This window comes from Grammomys surdaster, unplaced genomic scaffold, assembly GCF_004785775.1.
Source record: "Grammomys surdaster isolate TR1022 unplaced genomic scaffold, NIH_TR_1.0 124988, whole genome shotgun sequence".
In the NCBI taxonomy this organism is placed as follows: Eukaryota; Metazoa; Chordata; class Mammalia; order Rodentia; family Muridae; genus Grammomys; species Grammomys surdaster.
In genome coordinates, this window is record NW_021619916.1 from 420,676 (window position 1) to 446,939 (window position 26,264).

The following is a 26,264-nucleotide window of genomic DNA, read 5'->3' on the forward strand; positions in this document are numbered from 1 at the left end:
TGATTGTGAGGACCAAAGAAAGGAAGACATAGGGTCAGGAACACAGTGGGACCTTTATTTGATACTAGTCTGGTGCTCTCCTTCCCCCAAAGACTTAACTTTTGGTTAAGTTTTGGGGTATTGTATCCATGCTTGATCTTGTCTCTGATAGGAGGAAGTAATTGCATATTTCAGCGAACATTCTGTGACACTCAGTGGTCATAGCAGTAGCCCACATCCTAAGAAAAGGCTACACAAAACAGAAGGGACTGGATCTACAATTAGACCAAACTTTTGGCTACAACAGCGGCAGCAACCAAACATGCACACAGCTTTGGAGAGTGCTACTGAACTATCGTTTTCCATGACTTTCATATGTTACCTAAAACTTGGTCATGATCTTTACCCACACCAGTCAACACCAGATCCCTTTCGAGTTACATCTTACCAGTTACAACTGTTTATTGTGTGAGACCTATGGCTGTTTTGCAACTCTACCCATAGGACCTTAGGAAAGTCACCTAACTTCCTCTGATGAGGATTGGAATATTAATTTGCAGGAGCATCCTGGAGGAACAACTGAGATAGTGTGACGCACAGAGCACAGCATCGCAAATGCATTAAGATGAACAAATACAAGCAATGATTGTCCCCAGATTAGTCCAAACTGGCTGTGGTTTAGCATAACTGACACGTAAAAGGCAGGATAGTGGCAATGGAGAATATGTGGCAGTGAGGTGGTTAGCAAAGCGGTGACCATATCAGGACTTTGCATCTTTACCAAGAGAATGGACTTTATCCTGTGAGTAAGATTCTAAAGCCATTGCTGATGGAAGACAAGTATGACCTTCTATCTGTAGGGGGGAGAGTATGGACCAAGATATCCCCAAATATAACACTATTTTCCTGTTTAGCAGCCCAGAACACTTCTGTGACCCATTTCACAACGTGTTCGGTGGCAAGAAGGTGGGTCTTTAAGGGTCAATTTTTAGTTAAAGGATCTTGAAATGGAAGGCATTTTCGAATAGTTCCCATATACTAATTGAATGACCTTTGATCTCAACCTTGGATCCAGTATCACAGTGTCTTAGAGGTGAGAAGTGACTCTAGAGCCATATACATCCATGGCCACTACACTAAATTACATAATACTTTGTGCTGAGTTTTTAGAGTATCTCAGTCTTCCCTAAATACACTCACACAAAGAGGCCAAAGGAGAACGGAATGAACTTGTGTTCTGACAATACTGAAACACAAGCTGTAGCTAAGAACCTGAAGGAACACTGATCTGTCAGGGACAGATAGGGGAGTGGGTGGCCAGAAAATACACCTTCTCTTCCCCAGGTCCTCTTCATGCCCCAAATGATGTCATAGTTACTATCACTGATCGGAGACAAGCATCCCTGCAGTACTTTAACAGGTTTCTTCTGGGTAGGAAATAGTGGCAGGTGGCAGGAAAGGGTGGGGTACCCTAAGGAAGATGAGGGGGCAAGGCAGTTTTCCTTTAAGGCTAGGCTTATTTTTGTGAGGCTTTTTGGTATTTTTCTATTTTAAAAAGAAACATACTCTCTTACCAAGAAACAGCTCAATATATTTTGGGGACAACCCAACCCACATTACACTTTTATCTTTTTTATTTCTTCTGGTGCTGAGGAAGGTAGGCAAGTGTTCTGCCACTTTCACAGACTGCATTTTCTCAGTATCGTCATCAGCGGTTTGTTAAAATGAAAAATTACAAAAACCAAATCAACCCCACACAAACCAATGTGCAGGAACTGGCAAGTAAAACATAGACCAAAGGAATCTGAAGATGAAACCAGAACAAACACTTGAAAACCATGTCTGCCAGGATAGGAGACATGGAGCTATTTGGTTACCCTGAACTATCATCTTGGTGTCTATTGGGCAATACCCATGGAGCAAACTTTGCAGTTTGTAATTTTCTGTAAAAATCACATGAAGGATACTACTCAAAAGATCGAATCTTTTGTAGATGTCTAAATCTCATAATCTTAAACTCAATACATGTGGATTATAGTCACAAGACTGTAGACTTCCCACTACCCGTAGTCTTGTTACATTCTACTTAGTGTACAAATGAGAATTTCAAAGTGTAATCTTTTTGTTGGAAGTATGCTACCACGACTGTGATGAGCATATGCTGTACAGATAGCTCTGTGGATACCATAGGTCACAGTAAGATGCGAAATCTTGCTACTTGCATATTTCTGCCCCAGCCCCAAAAGGGAATGAAGAAAAAAAAAAAGGAAAGGAAAAGACCTGGTGGTGATTGATGTCTACGTTTCCCCAAGTAAACCAGCTTCCAAGTGGGATTCCTGCATCCACACAGTTTCAGCCTTTCAAAGGTTTAACTATCTACACTAGGACAGGGCAAACTTTTCCTACTTTTCCTAAGTTCCCACAGTAAAAGTTTAGTATTTGTCACAGCTACTCAATTCTGCCACTGCAGCATGAGAGCAGCCACAGCTACATAGGTGGATGAGTGAACATTTTCCCAGGGACATAATGGCCATTGGAACTTAAGAGTTCACATAATCTTCACATCATGAAATATTGCACTGATTAAAAACATTTAGAGATGAAAAATCTGATTTTAGCTCTTGAGGAATAAAAATGGTTGCAGGCAAGATCTGGTAGGGAGGGTTTCACCACTGCCCCAGAACACTAGAGTGGGTAGGCTATTCTGCTCAGGACTTCTCCACAGTCCTCATCAATCTGACTGTCACGGTAGCTTCTGTTCCTTTTGCAGGTTTCTGTCCATGGAGGGCATTACAAGTGATTGACACCAAGAGAGAAAGGTTTATTTATTTATTTTTTTAATATTAAATCCTATCTAGGAGATTTTTTTTAAAAAAGGCTTATTTCTTAAACACTTAAGAGGGCACTGATGTTTAGATCAGTATGTTTTAAGGCCATCTATCATTAATTAATCAACAAAAATAGAAAATGTTTAGGAGACTGTACATTTTAAGTTTTTAATAAACCACAAGGCAAAACAACACTTTATTTAATAATTGTATAGGAAATTTCATTTGAAAATTACAAATACAGTACATATACAAAGAATCTGGTCTTCATTACACAGATAAACCTCAGCTTCAAAATCTTTCTAAATTCAATCATATGCAAAATACTTGGTTTTTGAAGGGGCACACAGGAAAGTATATACAATTTCTTAAACTGTGATATGGCTTATTAATCACATATTTATTTAGAGAGGCAGACATTTTCCAAATATAAGATATCTCCTGGGTAGAAAAGGGGCATCCTGGCACATTTCAACTTTGGGTTGCATTTATTTCAGGGTATTCTTGATTGCACTATTTAAATGGACATTGTCATGGATTTAGCTGACAAGGTCTCCATAAACATTTACCAATCTTAACAAAAATCTGAAAATAACTGTTGGTCTCCAACAAACCTTTTGTAACCAAGAACTCACTGATGGGTTGCCTAAACGGAGACACATAATACTGAGGAATTCCCACAATTTTTTCTCCCTAGTTTGCATGCTCCTACTAGCATCACAAACAATGTATCTACCTGCAAAATTAAATCTGAAGCCCTGGCCCATAGGATCCACTCGACAGACCTGGAGTTGGAATTATGAACTTGCGAAGGGTGTTCTGGCTACAATTATCTAGAGATCATATTTGCTCCCCCCTCACCCTCCAGCATAGTAGCTAGTGAGATGTCATTGATCATCTGTAACTAAGAATGGTCCAAAGATGAACTGAACCGAATGGTATTGTATGTAGTGGCACATTCTGTAGCTTTAACTTTACTACATACAAGGTAGTCAATAGCAAAGGAGTTCAGATTTTGTAAGAACACTGTAGGATGATGACCAACGGTCATAAACACAGAAATCCAAATGTACTGGAAGTATGCTTCAGGATCAAACGCTCTAAGAATGCTGACTGGGATTTTGAGAAACTCAAACCTCTTCACATTAGCTGCTCTGTCTATTTCTGTCTCATATCCTCTACTATGTTCTCATGCAGAAATCCTGGGCAGGGCATGATCCAAACCTAATTTATAAACCTTTCTCACCTGGAGACATATTTCTAAGTATTGGGTGAAAGTTCTCTCTGAAAAATGAGAGAAATGCTCATGGATCTCTCTGATCTTGACTGTGTCCACTGTGGGAAGGATCTCCTGAAGACAAATACTGACAGGTGGGCCACCTGGGCTTAAGACAGAACACTGAGAATCATATAATCAGGAAATAATGTCATAGAGGAAAATGAAAACCTCTACCCCAAACTGAAAAGAAACACTGTAAACCAAGACATCTAGTGACCTGGCAAACAGTGCTGATGGAAGCTGTGATTGTGAAAATCTGTGCTCACATTAAGACCTTTAGCTGTGCAAAGTTAACATAGCTGCCTGTAAGAATTACAACAGCTTCTGGTTCTGCCTATCAGTATGTCTTACTCAACTGCATTCTTGGTGTGCTTCTTAAGACAGCAAGATTGTTAGTCAGACAAAGTCTTCCTAAAACAAAAGACTGCATCAGGCCCAAGTTGTGAAATACAGGTTAATGTCTACAGTAACTGATTATCTGCAAGTACTCTTTAGAATATACTGCAGTGGAGAATTGCCAAGTTTTTTTCGTGATGTTTCCCAGTGCAAGATTAGCACTGCATCTCCCCAATTCAGATCCTGCTCTGTGCAGAGCAAAGAGTTCTCACAGTTAACTGAGAGGTTATGTCACAGTGCACTGTGTCTCAACAGGAGAAAGACAGGTCAAATCTTACAGCTGTGTAGTCCCTGATGTAACTGCTGACTTAATGTTCTTCCTCTGTGGGTTCTGACAAGTTAGACAAGTACAATCTACCAGCTCTCCATCTTGTGGCCCCAGTGAAGCATAAAGACTAGCTCCTGCTACCAAAGCAAAGTGCAGAGACTGCAGGTACACCCACTTTATGTGAATATGGTAGTTAAGACTTACAGAAGTTGTCGGTGTTTTTCAATATTCAAATAGATTTTTAGGCTGTTTTATCAAATATCTTAAGGATTAAGTCAACATGAAAATCCAGATATGCCCACATTATGGTAAAGGGATGTTTACAAGGAATGAGCTCAACTGATGTGTGAAACCGTCAAGTATAAAACGCACATTTTCCTTTTCCCCCCTAGATATCTAAAGGCCACAAATGCCCAGGCAGCCACTTAAATGCCTGTCATCTACTAATATGCTAATCATTGTTTTATTTAGTTTATATTCTAAGAGATTTTGAAGTTCAAATATTTATAATTTTAAATGGATTCAATAAAAATTCAACAAAGTAAACTTTTTGGTTTTTTTTTCAAAGTAAACTTTGAATTCAACAAACACCTATTGAGTTTTATGGAGAAACATCAGCTGTGTTTTGATTCTATCAATTCCCAACAACCTTTTGGGTAAACCCAGGTTTTCTTATTTTAGTTTTACACACAAGGAAAGTCTTAACTTCCCACTCTTCCTTTACACATCATTTGGATTTCTAGGATTTCAACTCACAACCTGTTTGGGACAGTGTTACTCCACCCTGCTTCTCTGAGGAGACACGAGCCAGACAAAGTGTCTATGCTGAACCGAGCTCGTCTCAAAGCAACTGCTGGGAATGAAGCACGAATATTCATGACTGTCTCTTTAACATAACTGCTGCCAATTGCCTTTCCTTGAGCTTGGAAATATTTATGTCGCTTCCCCAGACACAGCTTTAGTGTCCATCCTTATTTCAGTTCTTCTGTGCACATGCAAGGTCAAACAAAACAAAATGAGACAAAACAAACCTTTTACCTTGTGTTTTCTCAAAGAGCTTTCTCCACCAAACCCCTCTGCATCTTTCTGCTATGGCATTATTGTAAAACTTCAAGATTGTACTTTGGAGGTTTCTGCAATCTATGTAGAACCCCTAGCCTATATCATAACAGAAATTTTCTCTGGAGTAACAAAGGTACTCCACACGGTAGGCATTAATAACCTCAGTCTTAGCCTTTTATAGGTACTCGGAAAGATGTACACAGATAACCTGGTGTACTCATGAGAACAAGGTGCTAAGCAAACTGTCACTAACAAATGTTGGCAGTTCTAAAAAGATAACTGTTGAAACTTTGTTGTCTCTTACTAGCCTAAGACACGTCTACATAAAGCACAGAAGTGATTTTCCAGAAGACAGAATCCAAAACTCTACAGCTCACTGCTTGCTTCTCTGTTTTAGATCATCATATGGTAAGGTAATTTGAGGTTAAATCTAATTTCTGCCATTCATAATTATATTAAAGTTTTCCTAAATAACTTAAGTACGGTGACCACATTATGTGAATATTTCTGACAAGATTATAAATAATCAAAAATATTGAGATTCAAAACCCAGTACTATCTGGAAAATTTGCTTTTAAGTTATTTGTGAAATGAAACAGTTCTGAAACACGTAGGAATACATGCTTATTCCATTTTCTGGATATAACTACTTTCTGAAATCTGTTGAGGGCTAATTTTTATAAAAAGAGAACACAATTCCAGAAACTGGATGTCAATATTACACAGAGACAAAAATCCCAAATAGTTCAACACTCAGTTTGCTAGCACTGACTTCATATAAAAGGCCTGAAAAAAGTAGTTTTTAAATGCAAATACTGAATTCTGAGTCTTCCTGTACATGTTGTGTACTCTGTCTAATGAAGTATGGTCTTGGATTGTCTTCTAATGAGGTATCTGCAGAGTTACAGCTCATTCTGTAAACAGTACTTTGGAACTTCTTTGTATGAAAATCATGCAAATATCAGTCAGAGTGGAGTCTGTCTTGGGGAGACTGGTGCTTGACTTGGACACAGCTATCAGGGACTCCATTAGGTTTGCATTTATTGCTCTCAAGTCTGTACTGCAGGATAAACAAGGCCATAGACACCGAGGACATACAATCAGGTACTGGAACTCTGACAATTTGCACAAGTTCTGATCACTTCTTGTCTGTAACTCTGGAGTTGAATAGTGCATTTGTACATGCCAAATGTGTTCAGTAATAAATGCTTAGCTTTGGACTGGACTTCTTCCCATTTAGATGAACTTCCAGGAACTGCAATATCAAGAAAATATCAAATTATTTATTGTGTACTGCCATACATTAGTAAAGGAGATACAGAGAAGAAACAACAGCACGCTACAAGCATATGCTCATCTGACGCCTCCTAAGCCTTTCTACTGCAGAAGGCAGTGTCTAAGCCCAGAACAGCTCCTCACGATCTCAGTCTCTCCAGTCCATGCTCAATAGAGAGAACGTTACAAACAATTACAAGCCTCTTGCTTAAAGACTTATGCTCCTAAAGAACTAAGTGCATATGTTATTTTGATTTTAAAAAGCCACCAATCTCTAAAATGATTTAAATAAGGGTTTGGCTTTTATTATATAAAAGATGACATAGCAAATGTATGTAATGTCTTTAAAATGCAGGCAGGTATCAATTTTGTAACATCTTCCCTTAAAAAAGTAAACCAATTTAAATGTCATTATTTAGTTATTTGGAGTTCATGAGGCCCTAAGGCCTCATGCATGGTAGTGCCATTGCTTGACTCTGAACTGCCTCCCCAGCCCCTGTTACTCTTTGACCTGCAACTCATCTTTTGAAGAGCCTCCTCCCTCCCTTAAGTCTTTTTATCTGAAAAATCTTAATACATATGATAAGCCCAGATGCTGACTCATAGGACAGAAGCCTGTCCCCATGAACCCCATGAGCAACATACTTAGCTGCATGTGAACTATGGCAGTGGATTTTCCAGAAGTAAGAGACCAGATATTCAAATCTTCCACAGAATATACATCTTCTATTTTCATCAACGACTCTTTGATATAATCTACATTCAAATGGCTTGGTACACCTATTAGTTTGGGATATATAATTTGTAAGTTTACTTTGGCAGGAAAAGTTTTAAGTTATATTTAAAGAAAACAAATGGCTTTGTCAAATTCAGTTCCTATGGACTCATTAAAGTATGTTCACACTTTAAGATAAATTACGGAGATTCTTACAAAAAATATAGGAAATATACAAGAGATCAATACATACTTTTAAAGTATCAATTCTCACTAAAAGGGAGTAGCAATCAAGTTAGAGCACTTAGCTTAATCTTAATTAGCTAGGATAGAAAAAATTATTCTCCTCCCCAACCTGGTTTCACTAAGTAGCACCAGCTTGCCTGGACTTCCCTATGTAAATCAGGCTGACCTTGAACTCATAGAGCTACTTTTCTCTGAGTCCTAAGTGCTGGAATTACAGGCCTGTGCAGTTATGCCCAGCTTAGAAACATTTGATAATAATAAGCTATTGCTGAGAACTTTTGTCTTCATGCTCTCAGGAAGACAAGGATGCCAAAAGTATTACAAAGACACAACTTAAACGAGATGAGGGAATCAAATAAACCACAAGTTATAACTGTGCCAAGAATCAAAAGCTGCACTGTTTTCCTAGCTGCAATGACACTGGCTGTCAAACATTTTCTTGTCTGTAAATACCCTACCTCGCCTGGCTGTCTGGTTTACCTGGTGAAAGGGTTAAGTGTCTGACTGCACTGCTTCTTGTTTGCTATGCCCAAGAGAGTATCAGTGAAATGCAAGGCATAGCTCCTGTCCAGAACACCCTCTGACTGAGTATCTACTGGAGAGGGATAAACCTACAGTGGGGTATCAATAAGTGCTTACCTTCCAGTATTATTACTACTGTGTCCCATATGATGCGAAATGTTGTAAAAGCCACAAGTAATGAAAATATATACGTACAGATGGGATCAGCAATCTTGTATTCTGGCTAGAAGGCAATAGATGGAAGTTGTGTGACTAAACAGAGACAGACATTAACACACTATAAAGCGGAGCAAGACACATGTCCCTGCTCTTTCTCTTTCTACATCAGGATTGGAAAACACTTTTAAACCTTGGGTACTATAATTGAGAAACATCTTTACTCTTAAGATTGTTCAAATGACTTGCCTTGTGTGTCTTTTCTAGATGTTAAATCATTGTGTCTATTCTCTTCTGTGGCTTCTCTGAAGCATAAGATATTGAAGCTGGAAAGTATTGTATCAGTCATCTGGACTATTATACTCATACTGAAGAGGATGAATTAAAATTTAGAGTTGCTGCAAAGATGAGAACTCAATGCACAGCCTATTATCTAATGGTTCAGTGACAAAGGTTAACACTGAGTTTTACAGTGAAGGTGCTATTAAAGCTAACTCTAGGTAAATCAGCTGTCAAGGTGATACCATTGCACTTACTGATAGTAAGTAACTACACCAACTAATCTTATACCAGAGAAAAATGAATAGAAAGGCATTAGTGCCCAGTACATTGATAAGAGACAACTAGCTTTTTAAATACCCAAATTAAATAACTTGAAATAGGAAGTGCACAATTTTACCTTGAATCGTATGATGTATGCAGCTATAAGCACACCAACACTTTGTACCAAATCCCCCAGGGCGTGCACAAACGCAGCTCTCACTGCCAGGCTGTCCTGCCCATGGTTGTGTCCACTAGATACCATGCTTGGGGAATTTGAAGGCAGGGAGTGAGAATGAGCGTGAGAATGGTGGTGACCGGACTGGTTCAACAGAAACCCCATTCTGTTAAAAATGAAAGAAAACATATTATTTCTCTAAAACTACTGGCAAAACGTGTTACTATTCAGACAGTAATGGAGCAATGCAGAACAGTCATTTAATAAGGATTTAAGCACCTGTTACACAGCAAGTACTCTTTTAGGTTTATGAAGCTTATGTTCTGGATATCAGAGGTGCAAGCAAATACACCTTGAAACACAGCCAGTTAATGTGAAATGCCTTGGAAACAGCTTTGTATACAGCTTTGTATACAACTGTGGAAGTATGGAAGATGAGGCCAGGTGAGTGGGTAGGTGCGTAGGGTGGGCACACAAGAGCTCTCTCAGACTTCATTTGAGCAGAGACTTGCAGAAGTCAAGAGCAGATGGTGGCTGCATATTCTAGGCAGAGCAGCAGGCAAAGGCCTGAAATGAAAATGTGCTCCATGCACAATGAAAAGTATGACACTGTGACTAAGATAAGGAGAGCAGGAGGTGCTAAGAGAGAAGCAGGAGGGCTACATGGGTTTTATTTAAGAAGGCAACTGTAGAAACTTCTGATTTTTAGTCTAGATTTGAATAGAAGCCATTAGATAGTGATTTGTAAGCTAAGGCTACTAGACCATATTGGGCTAGTTTTACAGATAGTTTTATTAGAATTCAGGCAGACATATTTGTTCACACAGTGAATATAGCCGCTTTTGTTCTTAACATCACTGTGTAGCTCTTAAAGCTTACAGTACTTACTAACCAGCCTTTTTGTTGTGTTGAAGTACAGGGGTCAACCTAGGGCCTCATGCATGCTAGGCAGTGCTTGACTTCGAAGCTCCACCACAACCCATCTGCTCTTTATAGAATGTCTACTAACTTTGGCTCTAAATGATTAAGGATGAAACATAGTTCAGTAGATTTGAGGAGAAAAAAATGATTTTAAAAACTAGCTAACAGACTGGTGAGATGGTTCAGCAGGTAAATGTGCTTATTGCTGAGTCTGACAACGTGAGTTTGATTCCTGGAACCCACGTGATCAAAGAAGAGGAATGACCTCTGTAAGTTGTTCTCTGACTTCCATGTGTGCACAATAGCATGCATGTGCCCCTATATACAAATAAAATAAATGTAAAACCCCCTTAAAATGTAACTAAAAGTATTAAATATTAAATAACATACTTGGTTCTACTTAAATTCCTTAGTGTTAATCTCTGAAACGCATGGGCACACTAACAAGTTTATAATGCTTCATTTTATTATACTTCTAAGTACAACTGACTTACTATATTTTTAAATATGAAAACATTCCATAGTCTGAACACATGCATGCACAATAATCTTTTAGCTCATAGTATGTGAAAAACATTGTGCTTACATTACATTAACTGCAACTCCAACAGCTGCAGTGATGAGCATGACATCGCCATTTATTTCATAGTTCATATGGATCGTTCTCTGCACAGCCTCATATAAGAGGAATCCCATAAGTACATACACCAGCATCACACTGATCATGGCCGACAAAACCTCTACAAGGGAAGGTGGAAAATGTAGGCATCTTCAGCACAGCTGTTACACTTCATACCAACTAAACATTGTTCAGTCTTTTACTTACATTTTGTTTCCTCTATGGAGGGAAAAGCATTGTTATTTTTGTCATACAACATTTTTGTTAAAGTATTTAGCAGCTTAGATGATTTAGAGCCTTAAGTAATTCATCCTCATCCTCTATTCATATCTCTATCCACAAGGTAAAACTGACAGAAAGAAACTATGACCACAGACTACTTTTCTAACAAAATAAGCACATTAAAAGTACGACAGCAGGCTCGTGCTATAGCTTAGCATAAAGCCCTGGGGTGATCTCTAGACTAATTTGGGTCTGGAGGTGCATCTGCAATCCTGCCACTCATGAAGTAAGGGCAAGTGGATCAGGATCTAAGGACATCCTCCTCAACTGCACATTGAGTTTCAGGCCAGCCTAGGATATAGGAGACTTGGTCTTAAGAATACAATAACAAAATGAATAATCCATAGAAAAATGGGTAAGAAAAGGAATTTTAAAAAAGAGGTAAAGAAATAAAGAGTAATTTATCATAGGAAGAAATGTACAAATTCTCAATGACAATTAAAATAAAAGAAAATCTTATTTTATTACTTTGTACAGGTATTTTGTCTGCATGGATATCTGTGCACTATGTGCCTGTCTGGTGCTGGCAGAGGCCAGAAGAGGTCATCAGATTCTGTGACTAGAGTTACAGATAGCTGTAAGCTACCCTGTGGGTGCTGGAGATTGAACTCCAGTTCTCTGGAAGAGCAGTCAGTGCTCTTAACTGTTGAGCCATCTCTCCAGTCCCTAAAAATTCTTGAAAGTAATGTTTTTTTTGAGATAGGGTTTCTCTGTGTAGCCCTGGCTGTCCTGGAACTTGCTCTGTAGACTAGGCTGTCCTTGAACTTGGAGATTCTCCTGCCTCTGCCTCAGGAGTGCTGGGATAAAGGGGTGTGCTACCACCAGTTTGAAAGGAGATTTTTATGAAAGTTCCACAAAGTGTAGTATCATAGTACGGATATATTTGCTACTTTATATTCATATAATTAAATCATTCTCTATGACTAAGTTAAGCTGCTGGGGGAGAGTAAGTGTGAATATAAGCCTTCTGTTAGATCACTTGAGTAGTTTGATTTTGTTTTGCTTTGCTTTTAGGCAAGGTCTAAAAAAATTCCTGGGTGGCCTGGAGTTTGATATGTAGACCAGGCTGGCCTCAAAGTCACAGGGATCCTGTTGCCTCTGCCTCCCCAGTGATGCTATTACAGGCATGTGCCACTGAGGACAGTATTTTATGTTTTTGAGACAAGGTCTGACTATGTACCCCTAACTGGTGTGGTAAGTAGCCTGGGCTGGCCTCTTCTTCCTACTCTTATGTACTGGGAACACAGGTGTCTGGCACCACATTGAGCTTCCCTGGGTCTCCTTACTCAGCTGCAATTATCAAGGCATAGCACATGGTACATTTTCTATACAGAATAAAAAGTTTGCATCTGAGTGGCTAGTAAAAGCTAAAAGAAAATTTAAATGGCATAAAACATACAAGATTATCAAGGTTTTTGTACTATAAAATATCAAAATTATTGTACATTTAAAATGCATAAAAATGTCAAAGTAGAAGCTTCAAAGATTATGTGAAAATACTTGATCCTTTGTTATTCTCTGACACAGTTTCTTTTTCTTTCTCTTTATAGCATTTACTATAATTTGTGATTATATTTGTGTCTGTGTGTGCACAATAGTCTCTATGTCTTCCCACCTTATTCACTCATTCATTAGTAACTAATTGGTACTCATTCAGTCAATGAATAACGATTTGTCTCAACAACGTAGACCACTCACAACAGAAGCATGTATGTGTTTGTGGGTGTTGCATAAGTTACTGGTCTAGTGTATTTGCTAATGCTGTGATACCAATACTGAATATATTCCACTAAAACTACATGAGATTTGTCTTTCCATTGTCAGAAAGAACTAAGTAAATATCTAAGGCATGTTCCAGAGATCTGTAAAATTAAGGTGAACACAGAAATAGCCTCTCTTCCACTTTCCTTTCCACTCTTTTCTTCCAACAGAATATAGGAAGAAAATAACAGTGGAGTGTGTTGGATTTACCTAGACCTTCCAAATTAGTGTCTGTATTTATCTCAGGCAGAGACCCTAACTGCACTCAAGCTGATGGTATTAGGATTTTCAGCAGCCCATGGTCCAGAGTTTGGGTTTCTCCTCTTTTATTCCAAATCGCTTCTCCTACTCCTGCTTTCTTCTCACTCCTTACACTACACTACAGTGCCAACTATGGTCATGCTGACTTACAGTATCCAGTGTTAACCACTTCATTCATGCCTTCCTTATGCCTCAACTTAAACTCCCATTTCTAGCAAGTTCTAGAACTCAATTCTTTTCCAGTAAAAGTTCATGTGATGTGATTATATTTGCAATATAATGTGAATAGTAAAAGGCACAGCTTTTGATATAGGTAAGAGGAATCTGTTAAAATGAATCACAACTAGGTAGAAGGGTCATTATTATTATTTTTTGATGCTTGTATAAAGGAAATGCTTTCTGTTTCTCTAGTATCAGTGGATAAAGCAACAAACTATACAAAATTAGCCAAATGTTGCCCAAAACACACCTAGCTGGCTCTGACCATGATCTCTGCTCAGCAAACATTGTGAGCAATACCTGTGCTATCATATTGGCATTAACACAGGCTGAAGATTTAAATGATCACATCATAAACACTGCTTTCTTTCTATCCTAACCACAAACAATGCTGCTTAGTATAGCCTTTACATCAGTACAGTCCTGAAGATCTAGAAGAAACTTCACATAAACAAAGCCAATTACTAAGATAATCTATACAGAGAAAAGCAGAAAGGACGAAGTGGGATGGGAGCTGCTGTCTTCAGAATGACATACTCCCTTAGAAGAGAATCTTTTTCCTCCTAAAGATTTGTGGGATCTCTTTCATCTTTGTTTCATTAAATCCTGTTTTATTAGCTCTCACAGTAAAGTGACATGCCCATAATCAAATAAATCCAGACACTTAAATACAACACATAAGCTTTAGACCTCCCTTTCTCTCTCCCCATATAAACCTGCTGCTGTTGTAGTATACGGTAAATAAAGAAAAACCAGAATGACTTCACACCATCCACAGCTATACCTGAAGGAAAAAACCCTGCAGCAATTGAAGAGACTGTGGTGATAGCCTTAAGAGAAGGGGGTGATGAGCTCTCCTGCTCACTTCCACTAGCCCTCAGCATTTCTTTTCTTCTAAGAAGTACAAATTCTGTTATACCACAGAGTGTAGACTATTAACAAATAATGATAAAAATTAGCCGAACATTTTCAAGACTGGATATTCCAAAGAATTTATACTGGTCTTCCTGTATACATACACACACGGTACTAAGACGCCTTGAGTTCATGTTAACTTTTTTCAGAGAATGAGTGAAGTGGATTAAATAAAGAATGAAGATTGCTATTAAAGTGCTGAGCACTTTCCTGAATGCTTTCCAAATAGTATCTCACTTACCACCCTTAATAACTTTATGTGGGAGACACTATTATTAGCATCCTTTACAAACAGAAATAAGGCATGAAGATGTTAGACCTTGCATCAAGTCAGATTGGTAGGAAGTGAGACAGCCAGGATTTGAATCAAGCTATTGGTTTCTTTGCTGCCTCTCCCAGGTGTTTGAAAACACCAATTAAAAGGCTACAATTAATAAACCCTAACTGTGGGTGTGGGTGTGCGTCTGTGTGTGGTTATGCATTTGAGTGCAGATGACTACTAAGACCAGAGAGGCAGCAGTTCACCTTGGCGCTGAAGTTACAGGTAGCTGTTAGCTGCCCTTGTGAGTGCTGGGAACGAAATTCTTCCATAAGAGCCATACTTATAGGGCTGGAGTGATGGCACAGGAATTAAGAGAACAGGCTGTCCCTTCCAAGGAAGCCAGGTTCAATTTCTAGTACCCACATAGAGGCCTATAACTGTCTGTAACTCCAGTTACAAAGGATCAGATGCCCTCTCTGGCCTCCCTGGGTACCAGGCATGTAAGTGGTGCACAGACATATATGCAGGCAAAATGCCTATAAACATAAAATAAAAATAAGTATAAAAATCAAAGAATATCATTATTTAAAAATAGTATGTGCTCTTGAGACATCTCTCCAGGCCCAGAAAATGTTATCTCTAAGAGCAGACAGAAAAGATCTATACAATAGAACATGACAATGGCGATTAAATCATGCTTATATTTACTACTAGAGACAGTGTTTGATTTGGTTCATTGATAAAGTGCCAATTTCTAATAACTCTAGCCCTATTTTCTGCTTTCTTAGTAGATTCTCAAGGCAATAGCCAATGTTCAGTTTTTATTCAAAAAAGCCAAAGAATATTATTTTATCTCTTTAACGTACACTAGTAAGTGCTGAACTTTTCAAACCCGAAAATTCTTAATTTGGGGGTTTTATGCAAATATCTATGGATATGGCCTATCATGTAATAGTCCAAATAGTAATTTTATGTATTTTTAGAGTAAGTAAGTTTAAAACCACAACATAAGTTAAGAATCAGAGCTGTGTAGATAATAATATAGATTTTAAACTCTTCTAAATGAGACATTATGGGTGTGTTTGCAGAATAACATTGATAGAGTGCAAAGTCAGTCACATAGCATATGTTGAACATAGGATGAAAATATTTAATATGGACTTCAGTTGAAAATTTTAAAGTAGAAAAAAATCAGCAAGTGCCTATTAGTGAGTCACCCAATTAGTTTTGCTCAGTTCAGTAAACTGGAAGTAAGCCTCTTTATAATGGCATATTCATATTTCTGTACAAACCATTTAGGGAAGCCTAGCGGGATGTTCCACAGAAGATAGCTTTTTGGATAAGTCTCATTATTTATTTTCATTTGCTTTGTTCAAAACCATTAAGAACTTAAATATTTCGGTTAATCAGGGTCATAGTTCATTATGGCTTTACATTAAAATATTATAAGCCAAAATAAACTTAAGTTACCTACCTAGGCGATGAAATCCAAAGGTGAATCTTCTGGTTGGTGACTTTGCGGAGAGCCACAAAGCAAGCAAAGTGAGTATGATGGCACTAAGGTCAGTTAGCATATGAAGTGCATCTGTCATAATTGCTAAGCTATTTGCAATGTATCCACCTGGGAGAGAGGGAAAGAAGAGTAACTAAAAAAAGGAAGCCATCAAACTCAAAATCTGTAACATCTTACAAAACATAACTGTGAACTAAATTTCTATCCTGATACAAGTAAATCAAAGTATTCTGAAGTTTCATGCAAAACGGTATAGAGGTCATATCCTTCAACTTATGTGAGGATTGTTTCAGAAACCCTTTTAGGTATCAAAATCTGTGCATGTTCAAATATCTTATATAAAATGATGTATTTGTATACAGCCTATACATATAAACCCATACATAGTTTATATATTTCTAGGTTACTGATACCATCTAATACAATGTAATTACTGCACTGCATTATTTAGGGAAATACTACAAGAAAACAAGTCTGTAAACATTCTATATAGACATATTTTTCAAATATTTTCCAGCTGAAACATAGATGTAGCACCTGTGGATATGGAATCTGTAGGTATGGATGGACCACTGTTGAATTTCTGGTGAAAAACCCCATTTCTACTAACAAGGTCTTCAGTGTTCATTACTTCATAAAGTTAACCATTAAGTTGGCAGAAACATAAAAGCAGGATGGGAACTTTTGCTCAACTTATTAATTCTATGAATATAGTGAGTTAATGGCTACAGTATCTAAATACCACGACAAAGCAGGAAGAAGGTATGCTTTCTGTTATTCAGGAAGGATTTAACATGAAATGACATAGAAGAATTCTATAAAGTTCATACTAGCACAATCCAAAGAGTAAAAATTAGCTTAGTTTATAGTTACATAGATAGTAATTTCTGAAAAGAGGAACAAAAGGAAAAATATAGTGTAAGTGATGGCATAGGAATAAGTATGGTGTGTGTGTGTGTGTGTGTGTGTGTGTGTGTTAGACTTTGAATGTGTCCACCACAACTCATGTTGATGTTTCATCTTCCTTATGAGGTATTAAGAGGTTGGAACTTTAAACTGGTGATAATGTTAAGTGAGACTCTAAGTGCAGAGCCTCATTTCAATAAGACTAAGGCTTTAGAGGAAAAAAGAGATCTGACTGAGGAACATCTTCCTTATCATGGCCCTCAGAACTGCTTTGAGACAATGAAAAGGACCTCAACAAATACAGCCTCTTGATCTTGAATTTTCCAGTCTTCAGAAACACAAGGTAAATAAACTTTTCTGCTTTATAAATTTACTTAGTCTGTGATATTCAGTTAGGCAACACAAGACAATATGTATTAGGGTCTGGTACAATCTGCAATTTCAGGCATCTACTAGGGATCTTGAAATGTATCCCCATGTATAAGAGGGAGACAACCACACAAGTGTTGTATGTATGTATGTGTGTGTGTGTATATATATATATATATATATATATATATATATATGTATGTATATATGTACGTGAACACACAAATACATTTTATTTTTCTCCTATTAGTAATTTTATTCTATTCTGGGGGAGTATTTTAATTCATTTTTTGTTGGTTGATTATTGATTGACTGACTGATTGATTGAGACAGGATCTCGCTATGTAGCCCTGGCTGGCCTGGAACTCACTATGGAGACCAAGGTGGGCCTGCCTCTGCCTCCCAAACACTGATATAAGGCATGCATTACCATGACTGCTCCTTATTTTCTAACTTTTCTATGAGTTTTTTGTTTTCTTATTTTCAAGTTCCTTTTAGGTTTTTATTGCTCAACAGGTTTTTATTCTTTTCCTTTACCCTGAATTTTTTTTTTTTTGTAGAACAATCTGTTCTTTTCTAGATATGTGATCTTATCTCTGAGGATACTAATTTATATGATTATAACTGGTTTTAAAACTGGTTTTTTTTTTTACTAGCTTTCCTTATTTTAGCCTTCTTAGTACATACATAATTCCAGAGGCACCTGGCACAGCTGAGTCTGGCCTGCTTAGGATGCTCTATAGTGCAGTTGTCTTATGTGTGGGTCCTGAGGGGGTAGCATTACCATCACCTGGGTTCTAATAAAAATGCAAATGCTGACCAGGCATGGTGGAGCATGCCTTTAATAGCAGCACTTAGGAAGTAGAGGCAGATACATTTCATTGAGTATGAGGCCAGCCTAGTTTACATACTGAGTTCCAGGCCAGCCAGGGTTACACAGTAGCAAGACTGTCTTAAAATACATACATGAATACATGCTCTGGCTTATCCTAAGCCTCCATAAACTAGACCTTCTGAGGTTAGGACTTTGGGTTCTCTAACGGCTGTGATGCACACCAAAAACTGAGGACCACTTTGTGGTGTGGCCTGAGTTGGTTCTCAGCTGAGGTGCTGGCTTTTTTGAGTGTAGTAACCAGTTACTCTCTTTTCCAGTTTCCAAGATTTTTGCTATTTTTCTTCTCTTTGGTTTTCCCCATCTGTGTGGACTTATCCTCTCCTCCAGCAAGCCAAATCCCTTTAATGTAGTTTAAAAGATACTTTGAGATAGAGTACAATTAAATACATCAGTTCTTTACCTAAAAGTCAGTCTGTATATCTTTATATGTTTTTAGTTCCAATGAAAACATGTAAAATATGGCTTTTTTGTTAACAAGTCCAAAGGATATCTTAGTTTTCATCTAAAAAGATCTCTTATTTCCAATGTGAAATATAGTAGTCCTCCTCACCCTATTCTGAAGCCTGTATTCCAAGATCCTCACTAGACACCTGGAATCTTAGATAGTATCAAATAATGTGTAAAAAAATATATATATGCGCATATATAGATATTATACATATATGTATACATGTATATAACACATGTAATATATGTACATACATTTAGTTACATATGTATACATATTACATAATAATGTATATATATGTACATTATATTCTCTATCTATCTATCTATCTATCTATCTATCTATCTATCTATAATACATGTTCAAATCTAAGATAAAGTTTAGATTATTAGTTAGGCACAGTAAGAAAGTAACATAATAACTAGTAATAAAATAGAATGGCTGTAACAATACACCATAATAAAAGTTACATGTGAATACATTACACAAAGAGATGATTCATATCCTGGACAGGATGGGGCAGGACTCTGAGATTCCATTATAATACCTACAGCAGTGAACAATTTAAACATGGGTTGTTTAGTTCTTGAATTTTCCATTTAATAACTTTGGATATGGCTGTTGTAATCTATTAAAACTGTAGAAGTGATATCAATGGTAAGGGAGGGCTGATGTAGTTTATTTCCTTGGATTTTGGAACACCTGTTTGCCTCTGTTTGACTTCCTAAAGTTGTGGGTTCTCAGGTCATTTTGCATAATTTGGGGCATCATCTTCTGTGCTGGCATATATTCTAAAGCACAGGCTCATATTAACTAGCCCACTAGACATTTCCACTTGACTAGTCTTCATAAGCATGCAAATAAACTTGTTTAAAACAGCCTCTGAGTCCATACCCGAATCTTGCTCTGCATTCTCTTTCTTCTTCAAAATGATGTCTCCCTATGTATCTATCTGGTTAGAGAGAAACTCAGGCTCATCCCTAACCTACTCTCTCCTCAAGTCCCATGTCCAAATGTTCCAATTCTGTTCATACTCCCTGAAGACTGTTTCTCCACCAGGATGCTTTTCTGTATCTAGTCTGGTTTGTTTCTAGCCAGGAGCTCTCCAAGTCTGCTCCCATTCTTGTACTCCTACTCCTTTCTTCACAGAACATTCATAATGATCTTTTAAGACGTAACTCTCCTACTTAGAGCTTTCACCAGCTTCCACTGAATTAGAACAAACACTGTACTCATTCAATGTGGTCTCTTAGGACTTGTTTATCTGGTCTACCTGCCTCCTTCCTTTATGCCAATCACACTTCAGTCACACTAGCCTTCTTTTAGTTTCTTAAAAGAATTCAAAGTTTTGGGACCTTTGTTGTGCTGTTTTCTTTGCTTGGATGATTCCTAATATCCTTTTTGTTGCTTTTAAATGCTCCTATCCCATGCAAAAACGATATCCCACTGGTCAGTATGTCTATCTTTTTCTTCACAGAGCTTAAGAGTATCTGAATTTAAAATGTAATTACTTGATTATTCATGTAATGTTTGTCCTCTATATTAGCTAAAGAACTTCAGATAATAATAACAGTTTTGTTTTCCATTAGATATTCAGACCATGCAGGACAGTACACACAAATTAATATGTAGGTACTCAGAAAGGAGACCTGCTGAAGGGAAGGGAGGAAAGGACAGACACTGTTCAGTGTCAGGAACGAGTCAGAGGTAAACCAAGATTCAAAATCAAGTCTCCTCTCTGAAATCTCTAAATGATTTTACTTTTTATTGGCCCATACTTCATACAAAAGATGATTTATTTCTAAGTTCTTAGATACATTTTAATAAGCACCTTACTAGATCCAGTCTAATCCTAGGTAACATTCTGAGCACTACAGTTTCTATTATTTTTATATTATTTAATGAAAAATTTTGAAAAATTTTTACTGAGTAAGAGCTTCTGGAAACAAGAAGTCAGGATAATTAAATATTAAGTTTTACTTAAGTGAAATTACATCTAAATTAATTTCAAGGGAGAAAATTATGATTAATGTGACTAACTTCAAATACTCAATATCAACTTTAAAAAGTATGAATGGTGAGTATTTTCATTGTGTTGAGTTTGAGAAGTCCCTAGATCTTAGTCTGCTGAAGTCATGAGATCATGTTCTGACTGCAGCTTACCATCTTTGCATTTTATATTACACATTTATAATTCTCCAACAGACGAATTCCCTAAATAGAACCTCTATACCACCTTCTCTGAGGCTCAGGGAACATGTGGAAGTGGAGGCTGAAAAAAGTTCAGAGCTGGAGGATGGAGAGATCTGCTACAAAAAGATGTCTTTGGTATATGACATAGCTGAGGCACCCATGGACTCGGTGCCACCACAGTTACCTGAACAAGACCTGCAACAGGTTTGGCCCTGTCAACATTTCAACCAGGAAGAGAGTAGATTTATAGGGCTGTACCTCTCCCTGAGGGACTACTGACAGTCAATGGATTCTGGGAAGAAGGGTGTCACTTTCTTCAGTGGTGTGCTCACTGGAAACAAGTTTCCCATGCTTCATAATTAATTTTCCCCAGTGCTCACACAAACTGCGCCAATTAAAGTCAGTGAGTGAGTCATATACCCAAGAAGACAGGAAAGTGGGAGCCTTGTTGGGCAGAGGGTTCCAGTGTGAAAGGGGACAGGGATGTGAGAGGGGCATATAAAATGATTAAAATTCATTATAAGCAAGTATAAAATACTGAAGAATTTAAAAAATTAATTAAAAATTCAACCAAAGCTCATTTACTATGTCTAATTTGTATCAGTTACTGTTTTAGGATCAGGATGTCAGCTTGTACTTTGGCAAAAAAAAAAAAAAATTAAATAAAAGACATGTAAATAGAGTTCAAGCAGGAGAATAAGATGCAGAGGTTTATCCCAATAGTTGAAATCAAGTCTTTCAGAGATGTTTTTTGAAATGAAGTATGATTAACAAGCAGCCAAGGGACAATCTGGGAAAAGGCAGGAATACAAAAGCCCAGGCCAGAGGTTAGAGAGGGTCAGTGGTTAGGAGAATGTGCTACTTTTGTTCTGGTTCCCAGCACCTACACCAGGAAGTTCACAATCCCCGTAGCTTCAGTTCTAGGGGATCTGATGCCTCTAGGCGCCTGCACTCACTCACCAGCACATACTCACCCTCTAATCACCCACACCCTTCCCACACATATACATAATTAAAATTAAATAAATATTTTTGAAAAAGTTATAAGATGGGTGATGTGCCACATCTAGTCTACTAGTGGGCTGAGAGATAAATGAAGACATTAGAATATAGCATATACAGTGTTTGCTATGCATATACTTATACTCATATATGTGGATATGGACATACCTATGTCCACATGTGTAGTATTTTACCACACTCTATTTCTTATTACATAGTCAACGAAAGTTTGAAAACCTTTACTCTTATGAAAGAAAGCCTTAAGAGCAGGAGAGAGGGAACCCCGAGAAAAGAAAGATAACCAGTACACCTGAGTTCACACTGAGGAAGAATAATGGCACATAAAACTGAATGTACATGATTCTTCTACACACAGCATTTTAAATCTGGCCTGCCAGGTCTCTTCTTGTTATGGTTCATCATAAGCGACAACATGAGAGAACCCTCTCCTCTGTTAATGTCACTTTATAAACTGCCACTAAGAAGTTGGCAGCTTGTTCTCTCTCTCTGTGTGAGTATTCCATCCATGGATCCCCTGTCGATCATGACTAGAAAACATCTGAAAGAGTAACACTGCCTCAGCACTGGCCATTCACAGGCTTGTTCTGCTCCTTGCTCTCTCAACGACTCAGAATAACAACTACTTATATACAGCATCGATTCTGTATTTTGTAGTCAAAGTGGTTTCCAATGATTTAAAGTTCAGAAGGACGTATATGTAGGTTATATGCAAATAACTGCTTCGTTTTATGTAAGAGACCTTTACATAAGGCATCACTGGATGAGGCAACCTGAGATTCAGGTTTCTAGAGGGACTCCTGGAAACAACCCACCTTGGGTATGAAGGGACGACTATAAACTACTGTATAGTAAAAATAAGATCTAAACTAAAAATCTTAAGTGAGAAATTATTATCTGAAATCATTTTTAAAAATGAGAAAGAAAATCTAGTTCCTGCAGCTGTGGAGAGACCTCTAGCTCACTGGAGATACTCCTTTTAATAATGAACTTTTCGTTAGTTGGCTGTGTAGAGTTTTGTAAAGCCTTTGGCTATAAGCTCAAAAGGAAACGGGATAAATAAGCATCAAATAACCAAAATGTAGACAGAAAGAAGACTCTGGTACTGTAGATGGCTCCCGCATTCCCCAGTAAGATTCCTCATAATCTAATCCCTTCAGAGCTCCCGTGTGTGAAAAGAGAATGATGTTCAGTAATGTCCCTTAACACTATAAAATTCTGATTCTAATCCATGTCAGAATTATTTTAGACGTTTTAAGACTAACCTGGCATCTTATCAGAATCTGTAAAAGGAGAAGTTACATGATATACAGTCAAGATAACAGCCTAAACCCTACACTAAATGGCACACTGTTTAAGGGGGTTACAAGATATACCTGCAAGCTATCAGTGGGCGCTCACTTTGGAATCCCGTGTCCCTTTCATATGGGCCTGTGAGTGCCTCCAGATACTCAGAACTTCCAGAAAACAAAGTTTCCACCTCAACTTAGACGTAGTTAACAGCTGGACAAAGTCAAAGGAAAGTGATTCGGCGACACAACTCACCTACAAGCTCTCCGATCATGAAAAGCAAGTAGAGGACGGCAGCGATGGTCAGCCTGGTCTTCACCTTCCTCTGCTTCAGCAACTCGCGCCGTTTGCTGCAGTTGTCACAGGGGTCCATCTTCAAACTCAGCTGACTGTTGGTCAAAGGTAAGTCCTGGTCCAATAAGGAGTCATCGTCGGCCTGGAGGGCCGGGTGCGCCCCGTTCACAGGCCTTTCCGGGGCTTCCGAGTCATCGTCGGCCACCACGACTCGAAGTTTATTAAAGCGCGAAAGCCCCTCGTCGCTCACCTCGTCCGAGAAGTCAAAGGCGCTGGTGTCATTTAAGAACAGCGGTGTGTCGTCTTTCCTCAGCAGGGATTTGAGGCGCTTCCACGCGCCGGGGCCAGCCATGGCAGCGGAGGGCGGCCGGCGACTCCGCCTTCACCGGCGCTTGGGCTCCTCAGGGCAGCGCGGCGCGTCCCTGCCCATCGTGAGGAGAACGAGACCCACTACTGTCGCCGCGCCCCGGCCGCGCGCCAGCTCCGGACCCGGCGGCGCTCGGCTACCTGCGTGCCGCCGCCGCCGCCGCCGCGCATCCCCGCTCCGGAGGCTCGCGCTGCTGCGACCCGGGCCAGGGACCGAGGCCGAGCCCGAGCCGCTGCACCCGCCCGCCCCGCGCAGCTGGGAGGCCGGCCGCGGGGTCTGACAGGCCCGGCCTCCTCCGGCCCCTGCGCGAGGCGGCGCGTGCGCCCGCGAGGCGCGAGGGGAGGGGTCGGCGCGGACACGCACAGGCCACCGCTTGGGGGCGCGCGGAGGGGCGTGGTCGCACGTCGCCCCCCGTCCCCGCCCTCCGGGCCCCGCCTCTCGGGCTCTGCGGTCTCGTGCGCCCTGAGCCCCCGGGTGTGCCGCAGAAAGGTCCCTCCGGAGCTAGGTGTCACTGCTCGGAATTCCCTCCACTGGAGATGGGTCTTGGGAATCTCAGGTCCGGTCTTGGTTATGAATGGTTCTGGAAAGCGTCCTTGAGTGTTTTTAAACCACATGGGGATCCTGGTAGCTTTTCTTCTGCCAAATTGGCAAGATTTGCCGCGTAACTTGGTCAAAAGGGTAGGCAAAGGGTAGGTCAGTAGTTCTATGGTTTGCTTATATTTCCTGTTTCTCAGCAAATATGTGTCTTCCTTCTGTGTTCATTGCTACGCTCCTTGGGCAAAATTGTGTGAGCTTATTTTCCTTATGTTTCATCACATTCTCAAATGTCCTCAAGACACAAGATTAAAGGCAACACTGTTGGGAGAATTCATTTTAAAGTGTAAATCCTTGGCTTCCTTCTTTCTTTCCTTTTGAGATCCTTAAGATCTAATCCAGGGTCTCATGCAAGTTAGACAAATGTTCTATATGGAGCTATACCTGCAGCTTGCCTGTGGTGTCCTGCAAGCTCGTATTTCCCTGGTGTTTACAAAGACTATGTTTTTAAAAGTCTTTTTATCTTACCAAATTTCAAGTCACAAAAATACAATAAAAGTCACACGAGGCAGTTTGTTCTGAAGATTGTGTTGACGCCTTAGAATCCTGTGTGAAAGCACTGGCTACTTCTGTATTCCAGAGTGATCCCTCATTCCTAAATTTTCCCCCAGAGCTGCACTCATGAAAGTAAGTTAGGGAGCCTGAATTAGACACTCCATGGTCCCAAGATCAAGAAGGGAAGGCTGTTGCCTAGAATTTCATCAATCAGGACATGATGATAATAGCCAAAGGGAGAGAGCTTATGAGCCATTACACTCCTCGGCTCCAAATATCTTAGGAGTAGGTTGTTCTGTTGTTTTTAATGTCCCATTTAACTGCCTACAATGTTGCAGGAGTGTCATTGGGGTCTCTTGAACGCAGCCTCAAGGTAGGAGGGATGTGAACATTTCAAGAATAGTTGAAATAAAAGGATGGGTTGTTTGGGGACATTTCTAGCAAGTTGTGCTGAGGAGGACTGCCGTTATGCATTCTGTTCTTTTACTTTTATCTCACTGGATTCTCAAGAAAGTGATGAGACAACAAAGCCGTGTTTTAAGCTCTGTCTATAAATTCTGTGATGACCCCACTCCTCAGGAGGTAAATTCCCTTACCTTTGCTTGCAGACAGCACTTAGTAATGGCTTATGACCTGTAATGAACAGACGATGGCAGAAGTGACTGTGACTTACAGACTAGGTCATAAAAGGTGCTGCAGCTGCTTCCTTACCCTCACTCTTGGGTCTCTTGCACTGTGAGGAGACAGCTACCACATCATGGTAAATTTACCTAGCACCATGGGAAGGTCTGTGAGAAGGAGCTTAGTCTGCCAACTGCCATGTGAGTGAGCCACTAGGAGTGGACCCTCCAGCCCTAGTAAATCCTTTGGATGACTTCGCCCTGGACAACTGAAGCCTCATGACGCGTCCTGGGCCAGAACACCCAACCAGGCCACATGCAGATGATACATAGAAACTTCACAAGATAATGAATGTCTGCTATTTTAGGATACATTTTGAGATAACATTTTTATAGAAATAAATAGTGAATACACTATATTTTAGATTTCTTCAGAACCTGGAAATACTTTTTTTATTCTTCCTTTTTTTCTTCTTCTTACATCACATAGGGTCTAGTTCCTAAGCCTGCCTTTGTATCAATAGCGTGACTTATATCATCATGCTTTCAAGTGGATCAAATAGACTTTGTGAAAAG

At 39.2% G+C, this 26,264-nt stretch overlaps 1 protein-coding gene across 1 annotated transcript; it reads right to left on the reverse strand.

Moving 5' to 3' along the window:
- Positions 1–2,794: 2,794 nt before the first annotated feature.
- On the reverse strand, positions 2,795–24,213 carry Slc30a4 (solute carrier family 30 member 4). The gene is made up of 7 exons (XM_028784963.1): positions 23,574–24,213; positions 16,159–16,305; positions 10,952–11,105; positions 9,406–9,610; positions 8,688–8,793; positions 7,733–7,867; positions 2,795–7,067 (listed from the first exon to the last, which is right to left on the reverse strand). The coding sequence occupies exons 1-7, from the start codon at positions 23,962–23,964 to the stop codon at positions 6,913–6,915; spliced, it is 1,293 nt and encodes a 430-aa protein (XP_028640796.1). The 5' UTR covers positions 23,965–24,213; the 3' UTR covers positions 2,795–6,912.
- Between the last annotated feature and the right edge of the window lie 2,051 nt (positions 24,214–26,264).

What these genes read in the sequence shown, in the direction of transcription:
- Slc30a4 (XM_028784963.1), bottom strand. Translation starts at nt 23,964, where the DNA reads ATGGCTGGCCCCGGCGCGTGGAAGCGCCTCAAATCCCTGCTGAGGAAA. An exon ending in GGAGTTGCAGTTAATGTAAT is followed by an intron (nt 9,611 to 10,951) that starts GTAAGCACAATG and finishes CATTTTTAACAG; the next exon opens with AATGGGGTTTCTGTTGAACC. An exon ending in AGTAGTAATAATACTGGAAG is followed by an intron (nt 7,868 to 8,687) that starts GTAAGCACTTAT and finishes CCAAACTAATAG; the next exon opens with GTGTACCAAGCCATTTGAAT.